Genomic DNA, 19,362 nt, shown 5'->3' on the forward strand with positions numbered 1-19,362 from the left:
AGGTAAAATGTAATGCATCTCTACGCTTCATTTGCCTTCCCATTGTTGTTTTAAACACATATATATTGCATACATTCACACACAACTAGGCAGTGTTTGTCCTAGTTATTAACTTCAGGAATATATCTGGCCTGGGATTATGAATCTTGGAAATAACAGTGTGTTCTACTAAGCACCTAATTGGATGATATTCTTTGCCAAGAATCCAAACACTTAAAATTAATGTGGAAGTCCTCAAGGCAAAATAAAAACAAATATTCATCACAGTTTTGAGATGTCTGAGAGGAAGAGATGCAGAATCCTTAAGCAGGAAGCCAAAGCCAAGCACCAGTGACACTGCTGAAACCACGATGCTGTTTTTTGCCAAACCACATGTGCAAGGGGGAGACATCAGCACACTTACTCTGTTGATGTTAGAAACTATGGTCAAGAAACACCAGAAGATCATAACGAGTGATACAATGGACAAAAATGTAGAGGAAGAAGTAGTCATGGGGTATTTATTAATAAGATGGCAGTGATATACAGAACTGCTTTAACACTTTGGGTTACAAGACTGGGACGCTGTGAGTTATATGAGGTTATATCTGAAATTCAAAGAAAGGCACACCTTTTTCCTAACAATTTCTATGAGAAAAAAAGAGAATTACCAACCAGAGGGAACCCTCTCGATTATCTGTTTTTCTTTTGGTGGAGCAGAATCACATACTGTATCAAGACTTTGCCATAGAAGTAGCTACCACTATAAAAATAGTGTTTTGTAAAATGAAATGTTTTTTATTTAGCCCTTATTTAAACCTATGTATCATAAATTTTTGAGGGTTTTTTTAATGCAGAATTTCCTTCTCTTTGATAGTTTTACTCCTCTGGTTGTTGTCATTATTTCTGAGTCTATTGTTTGTGAGTGGTTGGAACAGGAAAAGAGCAAAAGCCAGAGAAAACAAGTCACAGGGGTGGCTGGTAAGGAGGCACAATTTCATGTCTGCTCTACTATTTTTCACAGCATCATGAAAGCCAAATTTGATTAAAAACTAAATTCTTGGAAATCATACATCAGCACAAAAACCAAAATGAATATAATTAAGAAACTGGAACATGAATGGATGTGGCTAGACCAGTGGCACAAGGAAATTACAGGAGACCTTGTTAGAAAGAAGAGTGAGGATGACAAAAGAACCATCACTTCAAGGAGGTAAAGGAACAGCCTGACATCCTATCTGTCAATACATAAAGGATCAGAGGGGAGACAAGTTGTTTCCCAGAATACAGGTCTGGTCACATTCCATCTAACACAGAGCAATGGTTTTAGAAGCAGGTATTTTTTGTAGAGCTTTATAAAGAGACCAAGCAGTTAACAACAAAGTCAGTGAAGGCACGTATGTAAGATACTTTCACTTGTCCCTGTGGTCCAGCCCTGTAATTTTCTCTTTTTGTGTCTCTAACTGCCAAAGTGCAGCAAACTGGTATCTATCAATCTGCCTGCATTCTGGTGTCAAAAAGAGGCAATAAAGGGAGAGTGGAAATACCAGCCCACCATTAAGGCCAGTGCTGGGACAAGAACAATTGGTGCATTGACTAGCTGTCTTACAGAACACACTGCAAATTATTCTATTTCCTGTTTGACATATTTATTTGTAATACCTTTTCTTCAGTCAAAGCTGGAATGCAATTATTGTCATGTCTCAAGAACTAGGATTGTTTGCAGAACTAAAATGAAGGCCCTCAAAACCTCCTATGTTAAGAGAGATTTTAACAGACTATGACTGTCCACTTTGAAAAGCAGACAAATGTAAAGGCAATGACAGCAAAATTTGAAATTACTAAATGGTTTAGGGAAGGTAGATTGGGAGTTTTTGCCTGTCCTACAGTGACAGGGAATATTCATTCAATGTAACAGGTAACAAGCTGAAACCCTGTATTGGCTTTGTGTGGCAAGGTTTTTGTAGGGGGAGGCTGTAGGGCTGGCTCTGTGAGAAGATGCCAGATGCTTTCCCCATGTCCAATAGAGAGAGGAAAGAAAATACTTTTTCACACAATGCATAATTTCACTATGGAACCAGCTGGGGTGTTGAACCAGTTGAGAAGCAGGTGTTGAACAGGATTCAAGAAGATATTAGTCACTAAACAAGATATCAAGAAATGCTGAGGTGTGGAGTGCCAGCTAGTTTTCAATTATTAGAAATCGGGATGATAGCTAGCATGCAAGGAGCTATTTCTGCATCTTCCACCCCTACTTGACGTCTTTGATGCCTACCCTAACATGACTCTTGCTCTTTAATGAGCAGCTCTGGCTCTTAATCATCTTTTTCAAAACAGGTTATTTGACTAGGTGGACATTACGCTTCTCTCAGTGAGGCTTCTTCACCAGAGACTACCAAACTGAAAGTTGACAGTATGTTGACAAAACTAACTTAACTTACACTTGTGGCCTAAGAAAGATTGGAAGTGGAGACTTCTTGAGGTAAAGGCCAAGGCAGCGATTCACCATGTCACCTCCCTTTCTTAGCCCCCTCTCTCTCCCATGCTAGGCCTGGTAACACGCTTTCTTCCTTCACAGAAGGGGAGCTGGAGGCAGAATGGCTGCAAGATGTAGGTTTATCAACGCTGATCTCGGGAGCTGAAGAGGAGGATGGCCAAGCCCTGCTGTCCACTCTGACCCGAACTCAAGCTGCTGCTGTACAGAAGAGGTACAACACCTACACTCAGACCCTGAGGAAGAAGAACAAGCACACAGTCCGAGATGTGCGAGACATCTTTGGCACAAGTGACTCTTCTGTAAGTAGCTAATGCATCTTACCGAATGTTTTTGAGCTTAAATTTTATGTATTTTGTGAGTAGCTCATCAAAGCTTCTACCAGACAGACACCCTTTTCTGCTGACAATGTACAGACAGCCAGTAGCAATACATGACACTAAGTCCAGACTTTTAATGCTGTATTTACTGCATTTTTAGAGGAAAGGAAGAACCCAAATAAGACAGTTTTGCAACTAACCTGTAACATAATGTTGTATCTGTTGCCAGCCTTCCTCCTGCAATCTCCTATCAAGACTAACATTTACTCCCTTATTTTTTGGAAATTGGTGAGTTACTCTTGGCAGCTGTTCAAATTTTTGCAGGCTTCTGGGGACACTTGCTATTTACTCAACAGTCTCAGCAGTGAAGTAAAACCTCTCACATGAAGCAACTGAGGTTCAAATATGCATGAGCTATTAAACACCTGCCGGCATTATTGCAACTGGTATACTGGCAGTTACATTTCACTTATGTAGCAAATGAAAATCTATTAACTGTTCATCTGCTTCATGGCTTCAGAAATGAGCATTGCCTTTGGTGGTTTGATTCGCTTTTCCCTGAGGATAGCCTTAAATGTGTCAGTTCCTATCCGTACACATTTTGATTTTGGTGAATGCAGTCAGCTGTGTGAGTTTATTCCAATGGTCAAAGCAACATGCATGACTTTACATATGTCACTCATGATATCTTAAATGAGAGTCACCAATAAGCTCGCAAGCTCACCTTTGAAATTAATGTTAAAGTTCTTGTCATTACATAACTCCAAAAAACCTCTTTTTGTAATGAAATTGTTTTGTCCTTTTCTATTTTTCCTACTTTCTCCTCAAGGCTTGGCATCCTGGTTGAATTTAAAACAAACAAACAAAAAAAAAGGGAAACAAAATTGTAGCTGCATAGTTATATTAAAATTACACAGACTTAATAGTTGGGAACTTAGTTTATTCATCTCCACTTTAGGTATCTGGGCTCTTTTGAACATCTTGCAAATATATCCAGAAACATCCAGTAGTTTCCTGTGGGCAGACTTTCTTGCATGAGAAATCATCAGGCATGTTTGCATGAACATTAATAAGCTGGTGGCACTTCTTATTAGTTTAGCATACTTCTCCCATTTCAAGTATCTGTAAACCTTAATGTGTTAAAAATTTTTTAAAATTATGATAAAGCCTAAGTTTCCTAACAAATTTCCATCAGCCAAATGAATGTTGTACCCATTCTCTCACCTGGTCATCTTATTGATCTGGTTTTGATCTGCTTCTTTTTCACCTCTGTTTCTTACTTGCTAAAGGAATGAGGAGCTCCAAAGCATTGCCCTTCAAATCACTTTTTTACCTCTTCTGAAATTCAATGCACTTACTAGTTCTGCATTGTCAAAGTCAGAAAGATAAGACTAAAAAAAGTAATTAAGACTTCTAATTCTTCTTTCCCACAAAAATACACAGTTCTGCAGGAAGCTTACCTAATGTTAAAGACAGATACACAAATACAGCTGGAGAGCACACATTCCCCTCCCTCCAACAAACTGCAAAACAGATTGTGTTTTTAAAAGCCTGCAAGGTTCCCAACACCCTTTGGGCATTCCCACTGACCTATCTCCTATTGATTGCTTCTATCTCTGCTGCTCATTATGGGATTTAGGAAGTCCATCCTAATTATCAACTCGTCAGGGGCAAATGCATTACAATGGGGTTGTTGTGTCCCAAACTGATGTTTCCATCAGCAGCCCTTTTTAAGACAGTGTCAGCTGAAGAACATCTTTAGCCATGGCACTACAGCTGTTAGTGAATCTTTGTAATGAATCATTTTAGGAAAGTGATCTGGAATAAAAACTACCCAGCCAAAAAAGAAAAGCAACAGAGAACAGGGAGAGGCAAATCTTTTACAGCTTAGCTGCTGAAGAGAGGCTGATAAAAAAGACTGCTTGAAATGGTGTGCAGGACTTTTGCTTTCCTGTCCTGCTTTTTAGTTGGGAAGGTAAGAAGTAAATGTGTTGCAAATAGCAAAACAGGTCTAATTGCTTCACATCACTCTATAATCCTCCTCATTAGGAGGACAGATTTACACCCTCTTCCCAACAACCTAAGCAAGATCCTAAAGCAATGGGTCACATGGATTACTCTCTTCTTTGCCTAATGATGAGAGAAAAGGTTTTTAGCTCACTAGGGTTACTTGAGGTGAGATTTAGAGGACCACTGAAGGGGCACAAATAGTTGTCATCCAGAGGTGGGGGGGAGACAGAGAGACAGATCTGCCCTAGATTATTTGTTCTGAAACTGCTACTGCTTTGATGGCCAACTTCTGTGTGAGTCAATACAGAGCAAAGGATGCTTTTCCCTCATGCTTTTCCCTTGAAGTCCATGCCCTTAGGGCAGGACTGTTCCCTCAACAGCCCAAGTGGACTGAAATGAAATTAAGCCATATTTCTGATCTGTGGGGGCAAAATGCAGCACCTGTGGTACCTTGCCCCTTGGAGAGTGATGACCTGGTGGAGCAGCCTCCCCTAGCTGAGGTGCTTCTGCTCTGCTTCAGACAGGTCTACACACAGCAGGCTCGACTGACAGTCACACTACGGGGATTTAAATTGGATGGTTTATTAATCACAGTGGCCTGATTTTCCTTACTGCTGGTACCCCACTGCTTCCATCAGAAGCTGTTGGCTCTGCTAGTGCTCAAAGCCTAGAAAAATCAACAGCAGAATCCTAATGGTGGGGTGGAACATTGATTTTATTACTGGAGGGAGGAAATGAAGCATTGTGCTCATTAACAGCCCAACCCTGTGTGCTGTGATCAGCTAAAACTCTTCAAGAATTTTAGGAGCATTTTACTTGAGCAATGCATGAGAATATCATGTCCTAATTAAAGAAGGATCACTAATGAACCCAGAGCTATTTGCATGAAAAAGCATTTGTGATGACAGTGCCTGGAAATATGAATATATTCAAAGCATGGGCAACCCGTATCCTGACCAGAGCTATAAATCTATCCTCCTCTGACAATAGATTCTGATCTCTTTGGTGCTCCAATGATTTGCTTTTACATCTTCTACAATGAGGGTAGCTACTAAAGAACTACCTACCTCATCTCCATCTTTTCCTTGCTTTTCTGGTTTCCTCTTCCCATTGGAAATTCCTGCATACATTGTGACAGTAAATATTTCTCTGATTTTTAGTATCAGATAATAAGAACTGTCTAATTAATCACTTTCAGTCAGAAATCAGGAGGTGAAAAGTCTTGCCTTCGCTGGAGCCCCAGCCACATGAATAAAGCTGTCCCAGTTTAGTTAAGGACACAGTTTGACTCCTGGTCTGTCACATTCATTAAGAAATAAGTTTCAAAAGTTTTTTAATCTCTTTTTTTTACTAAAAAAAAAAAAAAATGAGACCAAAAATATGATGGTTTTAGATACCCCTGATATGGTACATGGTTCACAATATTCAATTGCCACAAGCTAGAGCAGCTGCACACTCCTGCAAGCAGTGCTGGGTGCAAGGCAGAGGGTGCTGTCAGGTCCCTCCACTCAACCACAACTGGCTGCTGCAGCTGCCTCCTTATTGAGTTCACCTGTGTAATAAGGCTGGAGGGACTTTTTCCTTAATAAATTTGACTCACTGTAAATCTGTTCTGAATATTGTTCGCAGGGTCAGACATTTTGAGCCGTGAAAGTAGATGAGCAAGTTGCTAATGTTTACCATTAATATCTCCATCTGGATCTTAAGCAGGAGAATAACTACTATTATGGTTGATTTTCCCAAATTGCTGAGGCAAGTTAAACCATCCCCTCCACTTCCATACTCCCACCTGAAATATATCTTGATTTTTTATGTCCTAAAGCCTTTTGTGTAAATTTTACAGGATTTTATCATAAAAGCATCCTACAGTTCTCCTTTTAAAAAAATCAATGGTGCTTACAGTTTTCTGGCAAAGGAAGTCTATGTGACTCAAATCCTGTTTGCTATCAAGTTTGCAGGCCACTGAATGGACTCTCTCAGGAGAGATTTTATTCTTGTTACATTTGACTTTGTTACCCAAATATCTCAGATGATAGGACTGAATAAAACACCTGCAACATATTTCAGGCTTCCAATTGGAAGAGCTGCCTGTCTTTTAAACATCTGACACTTTTCAGCAGCCTGAATGCTGCTCCTGTGCCTTGGCTAAAAATGAGCATGACAAAATTTCTACCCTGAATCATTACTGCTTGTTGATGAACAGCTGATTTAGCAATTTAAATAGCGGCTGTTGTGGGCTCACTGGGTTCACCTGGGCTGAAGATTTGGCTGGGAAGCTGGGGGCTGCTCTGTCAGGCTTGGGAGTAAGGTAGCAGCTTTGGGAAGGAGAGAGCCCGAAGGGATCCCACCAGGATGCAAAGGACAGCAGAAAAAAATACAAGGCTGGTTTGGGGTATTGTATTAATTTTCACTGAGTACTCTTCAGAGCATTTTTGAAAAATTCTTTACTTTTTTTTTTTCTTGTTGGTTTAGTTGTGGTTTAGTTTTTTTTTTTACCCAAGAACATGCAGATGAGCTGTTGCTGCCCCATGCACGTACGCGCACTCAGATTTGTCTTACGACAAATCCTAAAACTTCCAAGAATAAGGGCAAAACTCAGCTGCCAAGAGACGTGACAGTGCTTCAAAGTCACTCACCGGGCTTCACAGCCCCTTCTGTGCTGTGCCACATTTTCACACAGTGCAGAATGATTTCTGGAGCAGAAAGAAATTAATTTGACTATAGAATAGGACTTTTTTCCCAAAAATCTCTTTTTGCAGTTCACTGATAAAAAGTGTTATTATACGATCTATGGCAGGGCATCTGTCCATTAATAATTTGCTAGTGTCCAAATCTTAAAAGACTGTGAACAGCCTGATTTCTGACAGGTGCTAGGAAGCAGCGGATGTCCGATGTGTCGGAGAGTCCTCAGAAAGATTTGTGGCCTAAATAATTAAAAGCAGGATGGATTACAATTTGACAAGGACCTTTCACTTGCTATGATTACATACAGCAATTTACTTAGCTAATTTGGATCATTATATAGAACAGGACTCATTAGCTACAGTGAGCTTCAGTATTACTGACCTCAATATGATCCAAATCTGCGTGGAGTGGGGAAGATTAATTCTCAGGCTCAGCTATGAAAAATGTACTCTGGCAAATCACAAATACGTTGTTTAAACTTGGCAAAAGAGTGTAAGCTGAGAATAATATGCTGTTGCTTGAACTGTAGCAGTTTCTGTCCATAGACGTTTACCTTCACTGCAGTCTGATCATTTTTCCTTGCCTATCAGCCCACATTTGAGACAGTTCCAGTGTCACCAGTTCCTTCTAATGGTATCCAGCTTCCTGGGCAGAAGCCAGTTTGGAAATCAGTTAGCTGTGAGTATGCCAACATGTAACCAGTGTTCACTTCCTCCTTGGAAAATAAATGATAGACAGAAAGATCCTTTTGTGGTTCTGAGGTTAGTCCCCTCTGCTGTGCTGGGGCTGTGCTGCATATATATTTATTGTCAGCTTATTGTCATGCAGGAACCAAAGTTTCCCATTCAAGACCAGTGTTGTATAGACACAGACCGCTGCCCTTTAGGCATCAGTGTATAAAAGTACTGATCAGTGCAAGGCTGGGAATGTAAAAATAACCTCTAAACAATAAGGTGCAGAATTTGTTGAAAATACGTCAGCAGTGTATTTCCTTGTTGCAAATCATGACAAGAAAGATGTGTATTTCGTTCACATTTCTTCTCCAGTACTGCAGAAACTGTAGTATTAAAAAATTATCATTTTTCTGGTTCTGCCCTATTATTCTGATGTACTAATGGTGTTATTTTGGACATCCCTTAAACTCTTTGCCCTGACAGTGACAGGCAGTGCTAATGAAAATGATAGCTCTGTTCTACTAAGTGCCTGGATAACTGTCAGCAGCCTTCCACAAATATGTCCATCTTTTAGCTTTTCCCATCACCATTGTTCAGGGCTTACCTAAAGGGAAATAATACCGAAGTTTCAAAATTAATCTCTTAGATGGTTACATCTGGATATAGTGTCAGAAACATTTTTCTCGGTTGCAAAAACCATTCATTTCGCTGCTCTGCTGATACCTCTGCTCCACAAGCAGTTGTACTAGAGCAGATAGGGAACCAAATTGCCAAAGACACTGTGGATGCTCTGTGGTCCCAGGTCCAAGGATAGAAAGAGAGATGGAAATCATCTTACAACATCTTGGCCATTAGGTAACATCTAAGGCCACAGTTCAGAAGCTACTTAATAGCACACTTAGCTTTTTCATGCAAGACTTACAAAACAAAGGCTGGCAAAACAAAGGGTGTTGCAAAAAATGCTTAAATCCCGGTGTCTGTAAATTCAGTGACTTAAAATCATGGGGCCCACACATGTAATGCTTTTTGATTGACTTTCTGATTTCCATGGCTTTTGAATGCACTTGGGTCATATTAGTAAACATTCTTGCAGTCCTGGGAGCTGAAATTTTACCTCACTTTCAATAAAAATTATTATTCTGTTACAATTGCATGAGTCTAGGAGCTGGACAGTAGTCGAAAATGTAAAATTGTTCTGAGATGTGAGGGACCAATCATGAAAGTCGGCAACACTGGAACTTATGCATATTATCACACTTTGGACTCCATGACAATAGGGCATTTCTGCACTTGATTGTACTGATTCCAAAAATTTTCCTTAGGCATCCATTACTTTCACTGAGTGACTAAATTTTAGAGTAGAACAATAAGTCGTTTTACAATATCTACCAGAAATTCCAGTAGACAGAGTATTTTTCAAACTGGAAGGTTGTACATTTAGTCCTGTTTTGGTGCTACACCCCTAACTAGCAACTGTGAGAAATATATGTAAGCATACAAAACATATACACAATATCTTACGATTGTAAATAAGTCAACAGTGATGTGAGAAACTGTGTCAACAGCATTTTTCTGTCAGGAACTTTTATTTTAATTGTTCATTAGACAAGTGCCAACACAGTTTGCTGGCCTGCGTAGAGAAGGATGGAGTACAAAAACCTGATAATTCCTGATAAACAGGAAGTTTCAGCCTGACGATCTTTCTCATGAAAAGAAACAAGTTAAATAATCTGAAATGAAAATAGGGATTTTATTTCTAAGAGGTTATTTCCTCCAGACAAAACAGGAACATGCTGTGGTTTACACAGAAATTCCTCTTTGAAGCACTTCCTTTATTACTTTCTCAAGATTTTTGTCATCTTGGTTCATTTTTTTAATGTCTTTGTACTAAATGCAAGCATTCATCCAGCATTCATATATAGTTTCCCTTATTTTCAGCTAATAGCTGTCTAGACTGTGGACTAGATAAAGGCAGCTCATCCATTACAGAAGAGCTCTCCTATGAGGTTTCTTTCTCAGAATCCATCACAGTCCTTCCAAAACCCCAAGAATGGCCGAAAAACCAGAGATTCAAAAAGGAAGACTCTGCTTTGCCTGTAAGTTTGTTCTTGATGTATTTCCTCAATTCTTTTTTTTTTTTTTTTTTTAAAAAAAACCCAGTAATTTCCTGATTTATATCCCCAGCACATTGGAGTCTGTTAAGAATCATTAGGTGTCTTTTGCTGTGTGTGCTTTATAGAGACCGCCCACTGTGCCTGCCTACCACTTGTGACTGATTCCCAGAGAGGCATCAAAGCTAAACTGGATATCCAAGCCTGGTTTTCACTTGTACCCATCACAGATAAATATGTGTAACTCAGTCTACAACTATTGCTTCACCCACACATTTTTCACATAGAAATGAAGGCCGGTTACTGGCACTAAAACTAGCAATCATTTTCATTACTGGTCTGCTTTCCTACTTTATTCCCGCACAGATTATCTGCCTTTGTTGACACATTGATTTAAAATTGCTTCACAGGTGAAGGGGGAAAGCAAGGCTTGGTCCTGCAGCAGTACTGATTGTCTCCAATTAGTAATCAGTGCAATTACACTATGGGAGATACTACATGAATAGTTAAAAGAAAATGTATTGTATCATCTGACCAGACATACACTGAGCAGTTGTGTCATTATGTAGAATTATTTCTTGAAGTCAAAGAAGTCAGTTCTCTATTTCCATCAGCCCTCACAACTTCCATTGCTGAAAACTGAAGCATTAGGTTTATGCTTCAGATACCACCTTTTTAGTGAAATGTATGAAATAGCTGTAAATTATTTGGAAGCATTTCCTGAATGTTATGATGTCCTGAGGTCCTGAACTAATCTGAAATTGTGGCTATCCAAACATTGCAATTTCCAAGAATTATCCATTTGTCCTTCTCAGACACCATCAAGGAAGAAGAACCTGAGACGCAGAAGTAAGCTTCCCTGCTGAAAGGAGGGATAAGACACCGAGTAGATTATACTGGTGTGAAATCCCTGTGCTTTAGTGTGTCTGGGTTTTTTTGTGGTGGGGATAACTTGGTGTCCTGTGGAGAGTAAGTATATCTCTGTATTCATCACGATTTTGTCAAACCAGAGGTTCATTCTTACTCCATGTAATACCAATAGCAAACCCGGGAACCCAGCCTTAGCTACAGCACACATACACAAACACACACATGCAAATTGTTCTCTGCTACAACTCAATTTCCAGTTGATAGAGCAGGGAAACTGGTAACAAACAGGGAAGATGCCACACTGAACACCATGGAGCTGTGGATGCTAAATTGATTAGTATTAGAAAAAGCTAGTATTATGCTGGCGATGAACTATTCTGCATGCAGGACATAATTTTATGTGCTCGGAAGAGTACAAGAGAAATATGCCAGGTCATCACAGACAGAGACTTTCTGAATAAAGTCAACAGCCGTAGCTGTCAACGTTGGCATTTCTCTTACTTCATCTGCTGCCACTCATGGTATTTGTTTTTTCCTCCTGATGGCTCAGACTGTACTGGGCCCCAGCAAAAGAAATCATCTCTTGCTCTGTTACACAGAGTGACCAGTCACCCACACTCTGAAGGAGCGTATCTTCATCCTCAAGGTGGGCCAACAGAGTCAGACTGAAGTCTACACAACATCATACTTTCTCCAGGGCAGGTCTGACACGTCAATGTAAAAACTTCATGAGTGGCATATGCTGAGCTGCGTAGAGAGAGATTATGTAGCATAAAACAGCATGTCCCCTGTAGCTCCCAGGAGTGCCAACTCAATGTCACTGTCTGCATAGCACTGCTTGCAATTTCCTCAATGTGGGGCCATGATAAATGTGACTTGGTTGAAGACATTACAGACCTAAGACTCAGTAAGCATTTCAGGCCTATCTTAGTACACTGTATAATTCTACATAGAAACAACATGTCACATAGTATCAGACAAGATCCTTAGCCAAAATGCTAGTAATCTAATTTCAGGATGGTACAGCCTCCTTCACTGCTGTGTATTGTGACTCCACTGTTTGTAAGAAAAAACACTGGAAAATTATGACAAAAGACAGAAGACAGAGGTTAAGCCCCAAACCTTGTGTTATCACTGCATCACATCACAGTGACCCTAGGAGTCAAGAAGCCACCATGAAAAAGTATTCTAGTTATCTTTTGTAATCAGATTTGGAGTCTTTGTCATTTTTTCTTGGGAATCATACTTGTTCTCTTTCTCCTTAGGAAATATAAGTATACTGTGTGATTTTTTTTTTTCTTATTTTCATCATGATTTATTGTGCTTTGACTGCTTTTGGACTTTTTGCACCACTGGAACCAAAATGCATAGATATTCTTTAGTATTTTATGTGTCTTCAGAAGACTATACTCCATGTAGCTTTTGTTACATTACTAAATCTCAGCATAAGAGTAACAGCGGAATTGCTGCATTTTGGGTAGGGAAAGTTCTGGCCTAAAATGCCCCAGACAGTGTGTAAATTAGTTATTCCACTCACTGCACTCCTTCTCCCCCAGTTATGATTAACTCCTACTGAAAGACCATGTGTAGTGTGATTTAGGAAGTCCTAACATACATGATCTAGATGTGCTCTGTCTTCTCTTACTTTTGAAATCTTGTGTAAGTTTAATTCTTTTCTTGTTTGTTCAGGGTTTGTTGTTGTTGTTATTAAACTATTTGACTGGCTTCATCTAAAAAATGGGTTAAACCTATTGAGTCTGAATTTATTTATAAAAAGAGAGAACTGGGCTGAAATGTCCAGAAGCAAAACATTATTAAAGGCTGGGTTTCCACTCAGTTCCCTAAAGGGAGGAGAAGATTTGTAATTCTATTTATTTATACCTCTAACAATTACTGGATTAAATTACAATTAATTTTTTTTTTAATGCAATACCAAAGATCCACAGTTCTTTGAAAAGCATGTTTTTTACCCTAGCTCTGTTATTATGTCTAACAACTATGTCAAAAACTGATGGTTATTTGTTCTTTTTGACACTGGTACAAATGCTTTTGTCATGACACAACATTCCTGGCTCTGGCCCATGACACTGCAATTTCTAAAATATGTAGACATCTTCACATGCCCTCAAATTACTAAGTATCCTTTAGTTCAAGTCTACTTGAATAAATTTATTTCTTAGCTGCTGGGAGTCCTGTTTCTATGCCTAAATGCTTCTTGAATAATGAAAAGTACCAGTAAATTGGCAGGTTGGCATTGGCACTGATTCTGCTTCTGGGCTTTTCCTCAGGTCTTTAGTTTGAACTCTTCTAGAAGACCTCATAAATTAATAGATATATGCAAAGCAAACATGGATTAATTACACACACACAAATTATATGCAACTCTATCCATGATCAAATGCATCAGCTACTTCAACAGCGTTTTAAAATGTTCAGGGAGAGGCAGAAGCAGAGCAGAATGTTATATCCTGCCGAAGCTGAGCAAAAATTTAAGTAGCACGTATCTAATTTATCCCAGCTGGGTTACAGGCACTGAGGTTAATGCCTGTGCTCCAGCACTGTTTATCAGTCAAACTGCAAGGGAACATGATGAGCAAGAAGCTAAATTTTATATTTCAGATGGATGCAAGTTATGTTAGGATTCCAGACCAACATATAGATGTGTCATTCAGCTCTTTGGTGTTACCCATCTACCCTAATATGACTTACTATCACATACGGGCATCTCTTTCAAAACAAAGATTCACATCCTGCAATTTTTGTGCAAATAAAGAAGTGACTCATCTCTATTGTAGAAATTCATTGTTCGGAAAAGCCGATTTGGACTGACAGAGGTTGGAGACCTCTCTCCTGAAGACATGAAGAAGATCCGCTACCTCTCCCTGATTGAGCTGACGGCCTTCTACGACGCACTGGGGGTGGAGCTAAAGAGGAACCGCTCAGAGAGGGTGCGAGGACGAGGTACCGTGCTGGGGCACCCCCATGGTGGCCACCTGGGCACCACTCAGCATAGCTAAGAACATGTGTACAAGGCTGTACTTTCCCTCTTTCATATTTGCTGTTATTATTTTAAAGAAAATGGTCTATTTGGAGTCCCTCTCACCGTACTGCTGGAGAATGATCAAAAGAAGATTCCTGGAATAAAAGTTCCACTCATTTTCCAAAAAGTGAGTATAACTCAGCCTTTCATCATTTACATTGACACTCAAAAGAGACATCAGCTAAAAGATGATGTAGGCTTTACAGACTTGAAGATGTCTACAGGTTGTCTATATGTTGTGGTTTGAAAACCTTGAGACAAGGAGACAAAATTTGATCCTTTTTTGTGTTTTATCTGTCATGGGAACCTCTTTCCATTTTTGTAATTATATTGTACTGTACTGCATACTTTGGGAAACAAATGTCTGGCTTTGTGTTTCCCTTTCTCATTAAATTAGAGAGCCATGCAAAATTGTGTTTGTGTACAGAAGTGACAGAGTTGAATTTTCTCAGGAGTTTTTATTTCACGTTAATTCAAACCATAGGTATTACTTAGCTGTTATTTCCAGAATGGAAGCGGTATCTTCTCACTGAGGTTTGCATAACAAGATAACATCATTTATGTAAGTCATTTGATAGTACAATGACATCCAGCAATCCATCCTCTTGGAGGGAGTTACACAGACACGAGCAAACATGCAGTTGCACAGGTTTACATGGGCTTGAAACTACAACAAATTTCCCTGTAAATACTGGCAAAAGGGGAAGTAGTGTGGAGTGTCAGGGGAAAGACTGACATGACTTGAATATTTACACGACTTTGCAATCAGCTCCACAGCTCCCGTGTCAAGATACCATGGGAAATTAGAAGGATCCAAAAGCCAGGGCAGGAAACAGAGGTGGTGGTAAAAATCCAGAGCTGTATGAATAAATGCTAGGAAATGATTTTATTATTTAACTTGTTCTGAATTATGTTAAATCAAAACATATTTATTTTTTTAATAAAGAATTAGAGTGGAAAGCCTATTTCTCTGTTCACAGAAATTTCAAAGTAAAATATCCTGGGATCATTTTCTAATCTGAGTTCTCAGTTCCCAGAAACGTATGTTATCTATGGACCTTTCCATTGTGCTCCTCAGGGAAAGACTTAAACATTTCTCAGAGGTTAATTTTCCCTCAAAACACCATTGTGTTTTACTTTACATTGTGTATCTACCCTTTTATTAATATGTTTATGTGTTAATTGTTCTATAGCAATGCCAAGTCTCAAATCAAGGACAGAGGGGCCCATTTCATTATCAGTTTTCCATACTCTGCATACTCTGTCTTTTGGGGTCAGGAATATGGAGAACAAATTAGGAAGGTCTAATACATGAGCTGGCTTGTTTTTAATAGCAAATTACATGTAAATTTATCTTTTATGAATTAGTTTCAAGAATATCTAGACTGAAAAAAGTTAATATTTTTATGTGTTTCTGAGTATTTTCCTGGTGTTTGTTGGGTTTTTTCAGTTGCTGCTCAAGCTTGAGGAAACGGGTCTAGAAACTGAAGGAATTCTACGAGTGCCTGGATCTGCCTCCAGAGTCAAGGTACATGCTTGTGCCAGTTTTCTGTCTCCTGCGCCACAGACCCTATGTAAAATAATGCAGCACACACAAATGCACACTGCACATAAATACTGATGTGGGTAGATCAGCATTTCTGTCTCAACTAGCGAAAGGCCAGATTGGTTCCTGGGAACCAATAAATCACGAAATATATAGACTATTGTTTTGCTTTTGTTAATGTTCTTTATAAAGAACAGATTTGAGACAGAATGCAGTTTTTCTCTACTAAACATTGAGGGATCCTTTCAGTTTATCTCTGTCATCCAAAAATGCTGTGATCTTACCTCTGTTTTAATTTATTCCAGAAATCCAGATACGCTAAGCTGAGTGAACTTCAGAAAACGATCTTATTCTATGTCATTTTAATCTTTGTGCTATTTTATTTCTCATTTATCTTCTGTGATCCTACAATTTCATGTTCCATGTGAGAGAAATTTGGCCTGCATTCACTGTTTGGCAGCCTCAAGTACTGCATTTTCACAGGCTATTTGCAGACTATGAACACAGGCTAGTTGATACCAAATAACCTGACAATGCAGTGCAGTAATGCTTGCAATTCTTTCTCCAGACTAACCTGATTCCAGGAGCTGAAAGCCTTTGGCAGAGGCAAATTAAGAAAACAATTTTTTTCTGGGCTTAGTAGTGTCTAACTCTGACCCAGATTTTTTTAAAATTCTTTTTAAATTTTCCCTAGTCTTTGTTTTGTTTTTGTTTGTTTGTTGGGAGGTGGTGTGGGCGGTTTTATTTGTTTTAATCTGGTTTAAGCAATGACTTAATAGTTCAACCCAAACCCACTTTCTCATCCTTAAGAATGCTAGTCTTGCTTTTTGACGCAGGAAGTCTCAGCATTGTGGCAGCCACACAAAGAATAATGTTGGGGATTGCTAAAGGGATCATAAAAAATGACCGTACAACAAAAAGCAGCATTAGATGGAACGTGCCGTTGATAGGCACTAGCATTCCAGCTCCGTTTGACTCTGTCAATTGATAAAAGCAGCACCATGCAAAGTGCCACATCTTGCAGAAGGGAGCTCCTAATTTGGCCTGTACTTTTCAGCTTCCTCATTTTTTTCATACAAATACTTAAGGTATTATTTCACATAATCTCTTTTTTTTCCAGTCTCCAGGGAGATTACACAGCAGGGCCATGCTCTACCTAATTTAATTACTTTCATATTCTTTGCACATACTGTACTGTGTCTTGTTCGCTTCTTATTCACAACCTATATCCAGAGAGCTCCTATGATATATGACTTTATATGTAACTCTCCTATGGTGGTAAGTTAAACTGCCTATATGAAAGTTTTAAATTATTTGAGTTTTGGCTTCATTTAAGTCTGTCCAACAAGTCAACCAGTGAGAGAATATTTTTTCAAAGCTGATCCAGATTTTATCCTTCAAAGTCTTCATACATTATTATGACATTCGGATTTGAGGGCATTCCAATTTTATTTCAGTCTTGTTTGGAGAACAAAAAGGCATATGGAAGTGATTAAAGATTACTCTTTTATAAAACAAAGGATAGAAGAAATATATACAAGTTTTACTTTGTAATCTGGTTTGTACCAAAAGATCCAGTGAACCAAAAATGCATGATAGTCTACTGTAGGATCAGTCATGTTTAAAAAAAAAAAAACCTGCAAAAGGTTATTTAAAAGTACCTAGGTGCATATATATATATATATATATATATATATATGGCGGGGGGGGGCAGGGTGAGTGTAGAAAATATACATATATTCTTGTCTGTGTAGATATATATATTAAATGTTTATGTTTTAAAAATCTTGCTTTCTATTTCTATGGATTTTTCCCAGTTCTCAGCAGAAAAATGTAGAGTATGTTTTCTCTCCCCTTGTGATTTTGATGAGGTGAGGATTTCTGTTCCACATTTCCCAGTCAGCTACCAGAAGAGAATTTAATCCAGGTGTTTGTATAGATTATGTGCAAAGGATGTGAATACAGAGGAAGCCAAGAGAGCCCAGATTACAACCAGTAAAATGTGTTAGTAAAAATGAGATTGTAACATTTTATACCCAATCCTAAATGACTTTCTATTTCCTTTTGTGCCAGCCATTTCACTTCATTATGTGTGACCATATTTGATATGTAATTTCCTTCCATTCATGTGAGGCACTGTAAACAGAATTAGTTTTTAAAGACTTTCTGTCTGAATGGACTAAATTTTTTGTATAATATTAAAGTACATTTGACAAAAACATGATCCGAAAGCTGAATATTAACTACAATCGTAATTTGTCATAAGTCGTCTCACAAAAAGCACCAACAAACTTACTATGGATAAGGCACTGTTTTGCCAGTAATATTGTGAAAGCTGCATTATTTATGGATATCCTTTGATTACAATAGCCTCATTCAACCTTATTAACCCAAAAATTTTCAGGAGCTTGCATTTTCCAAACAGTGATCTGTGTTTGAAGCCAAATCCTACGAGGAACCTTACTGAATATTTCCCATTCACACACATTTGTGAACTTTAATTAGTTACCCTCCAGAACAGACTCTGTTATCAAGTAAGATGCCACCACTGGATAATAAAAGCATCAAATGAGCACCCAAAATGGTATAATCAATTCTGTCTTAGTTATCTCTTGTGGTTTTTTGAGGGTTTGTTTTTTTTTTTTTTTTTGGCATGTATTAAGTCGATGTTTTCTGACAGTAATGCTTTGATACTTTTATTTTTCTGTGAAGTGATCAAATCTAATTATAACTATCCTAAAAGAAAATACCCTTCAAAGACAGGAAGATCTGAAGTTAAAGCTACTTGCTCAAGGTCCATGGACTCAGATGCCAACAGATTGTCTAGTACGTTCACTGGAAGAAATGCCACTCCTTTGTGATTTAAGGGTTAAAACCTCTGGAGAGCACTTTAAACAAAAAGAACAGCTGTGCTAAAGATCCTGTTTAACTGTATTTTCTGTTTCTTAGTTCTAAGACATTGCACAAAATTATCTTGCTTTAAAATGGTTCAAAGAGGTCACTGGCAGAAATCTAGCTAATGCAAACTGAATTTAGCCTGGGTTGAAAAATATCCCCAGGAACTTGATCTATCAGTCTCCTCTGAACTCCACACAGCTGTGCCTAGACTGCTGCCAGCTTAGGACTACTTTAATTTAACTATGGTGTAAACCTGCCTGCTGTTTGTAATGGGATTTCGGAAGTGATCTCAAACTGCTGGGTCAGAAGCCACGATTAAAAGTCAGATGTTCCTTTTATCTTTCAGAATCTCCATCAAGAACTTGAGGCAAAATTTTATGAAGACACATTTGACTGGGACCAAGTACGAAACAATGATGCAGCAGGACTGCTGAAAATGTTTATAAGAGAACTCCCAAGCCCCCTCTTCACAGTAGAATATCTGCCTGCTTTCATCACACTAGTGGAAAGTAAGTGGAAAAGGAGTTAGTATGAACTAGTCTAGATAAAATGTAATAGAAGATGTTACATGTTTTTCTCTCTCAGAAGTAGAGAGAGAAAAAGGCCCAGAGCGTTGCCTAAAGATTTAAATTTTCTGCAAGCTTTCCTTTTCAAATGGAAAAATGTCTCTGCATTTATCTCATAGCATAGATTGTTAATGTGAGATTTGAAATCTGTGAGCAAATGATGGCTGAG

The 19,362-nt window shown here is 38.6% G+C and overlaps 1 protein-coding gene across 3 annotated transcripts in view; it reads left to right on the plus strand.

Moving 5' to 3' along the window:
• The window catches only part of ARHGAP28 (Rho GTPase activating protein 28), a 72,335-nt gene that overhangs the window by 43,907 nt on the left and 9,066 nt on the right, over positions 1 to 19,362 (plus strand). For all 3 annotated transcript variants that reach the window (XM_082046580.1, XM_082046581.1, XM_082046582.1), the window contains exons 3-9: positions 2,558 to 2,775; positions 8,079 to 8,166; positions 10,101 to 10,258; positions 13,939 to 14,104; positions 14,219 to 14,310; positions 15,634 to 15,711; positions 18,974 to 19,136. In XM_082046580.1, the coding sequence (XP_081902706.1) occupies positions 2,558 to 2,775; positions 8,079 to 8,166; positions 10,101 to 10,258; positions 13,939 to 14,104; positions 14,219 to 14,310; positions 15,634 to 15,711; positions 18,974 to 19,136 (963 nt within the window). The remainder of the gene's footprint in view (positions 1 to 2,557; positions 2,776 to 8,078; positions 8,167 to 10,100; positions 10,259 to 13,938; positions 14,105 to 14,218; positions 14,311 to 15,633; positions 15,712 to 18,973; positions 19,137 to 19,362) is intronic.

This window comes from Streptopelia decaocto (genome assembly GCF_964273445.1).
Source record: "Streptopelia decaocto genome assembly, chromosome: 2".
NCBI classification, from domain to species: Eukaryota; Metazoa; Chordata; class Aves; order Columbiformes; family Columbidae; genus Streptopelia; species Streptopelia decaocto.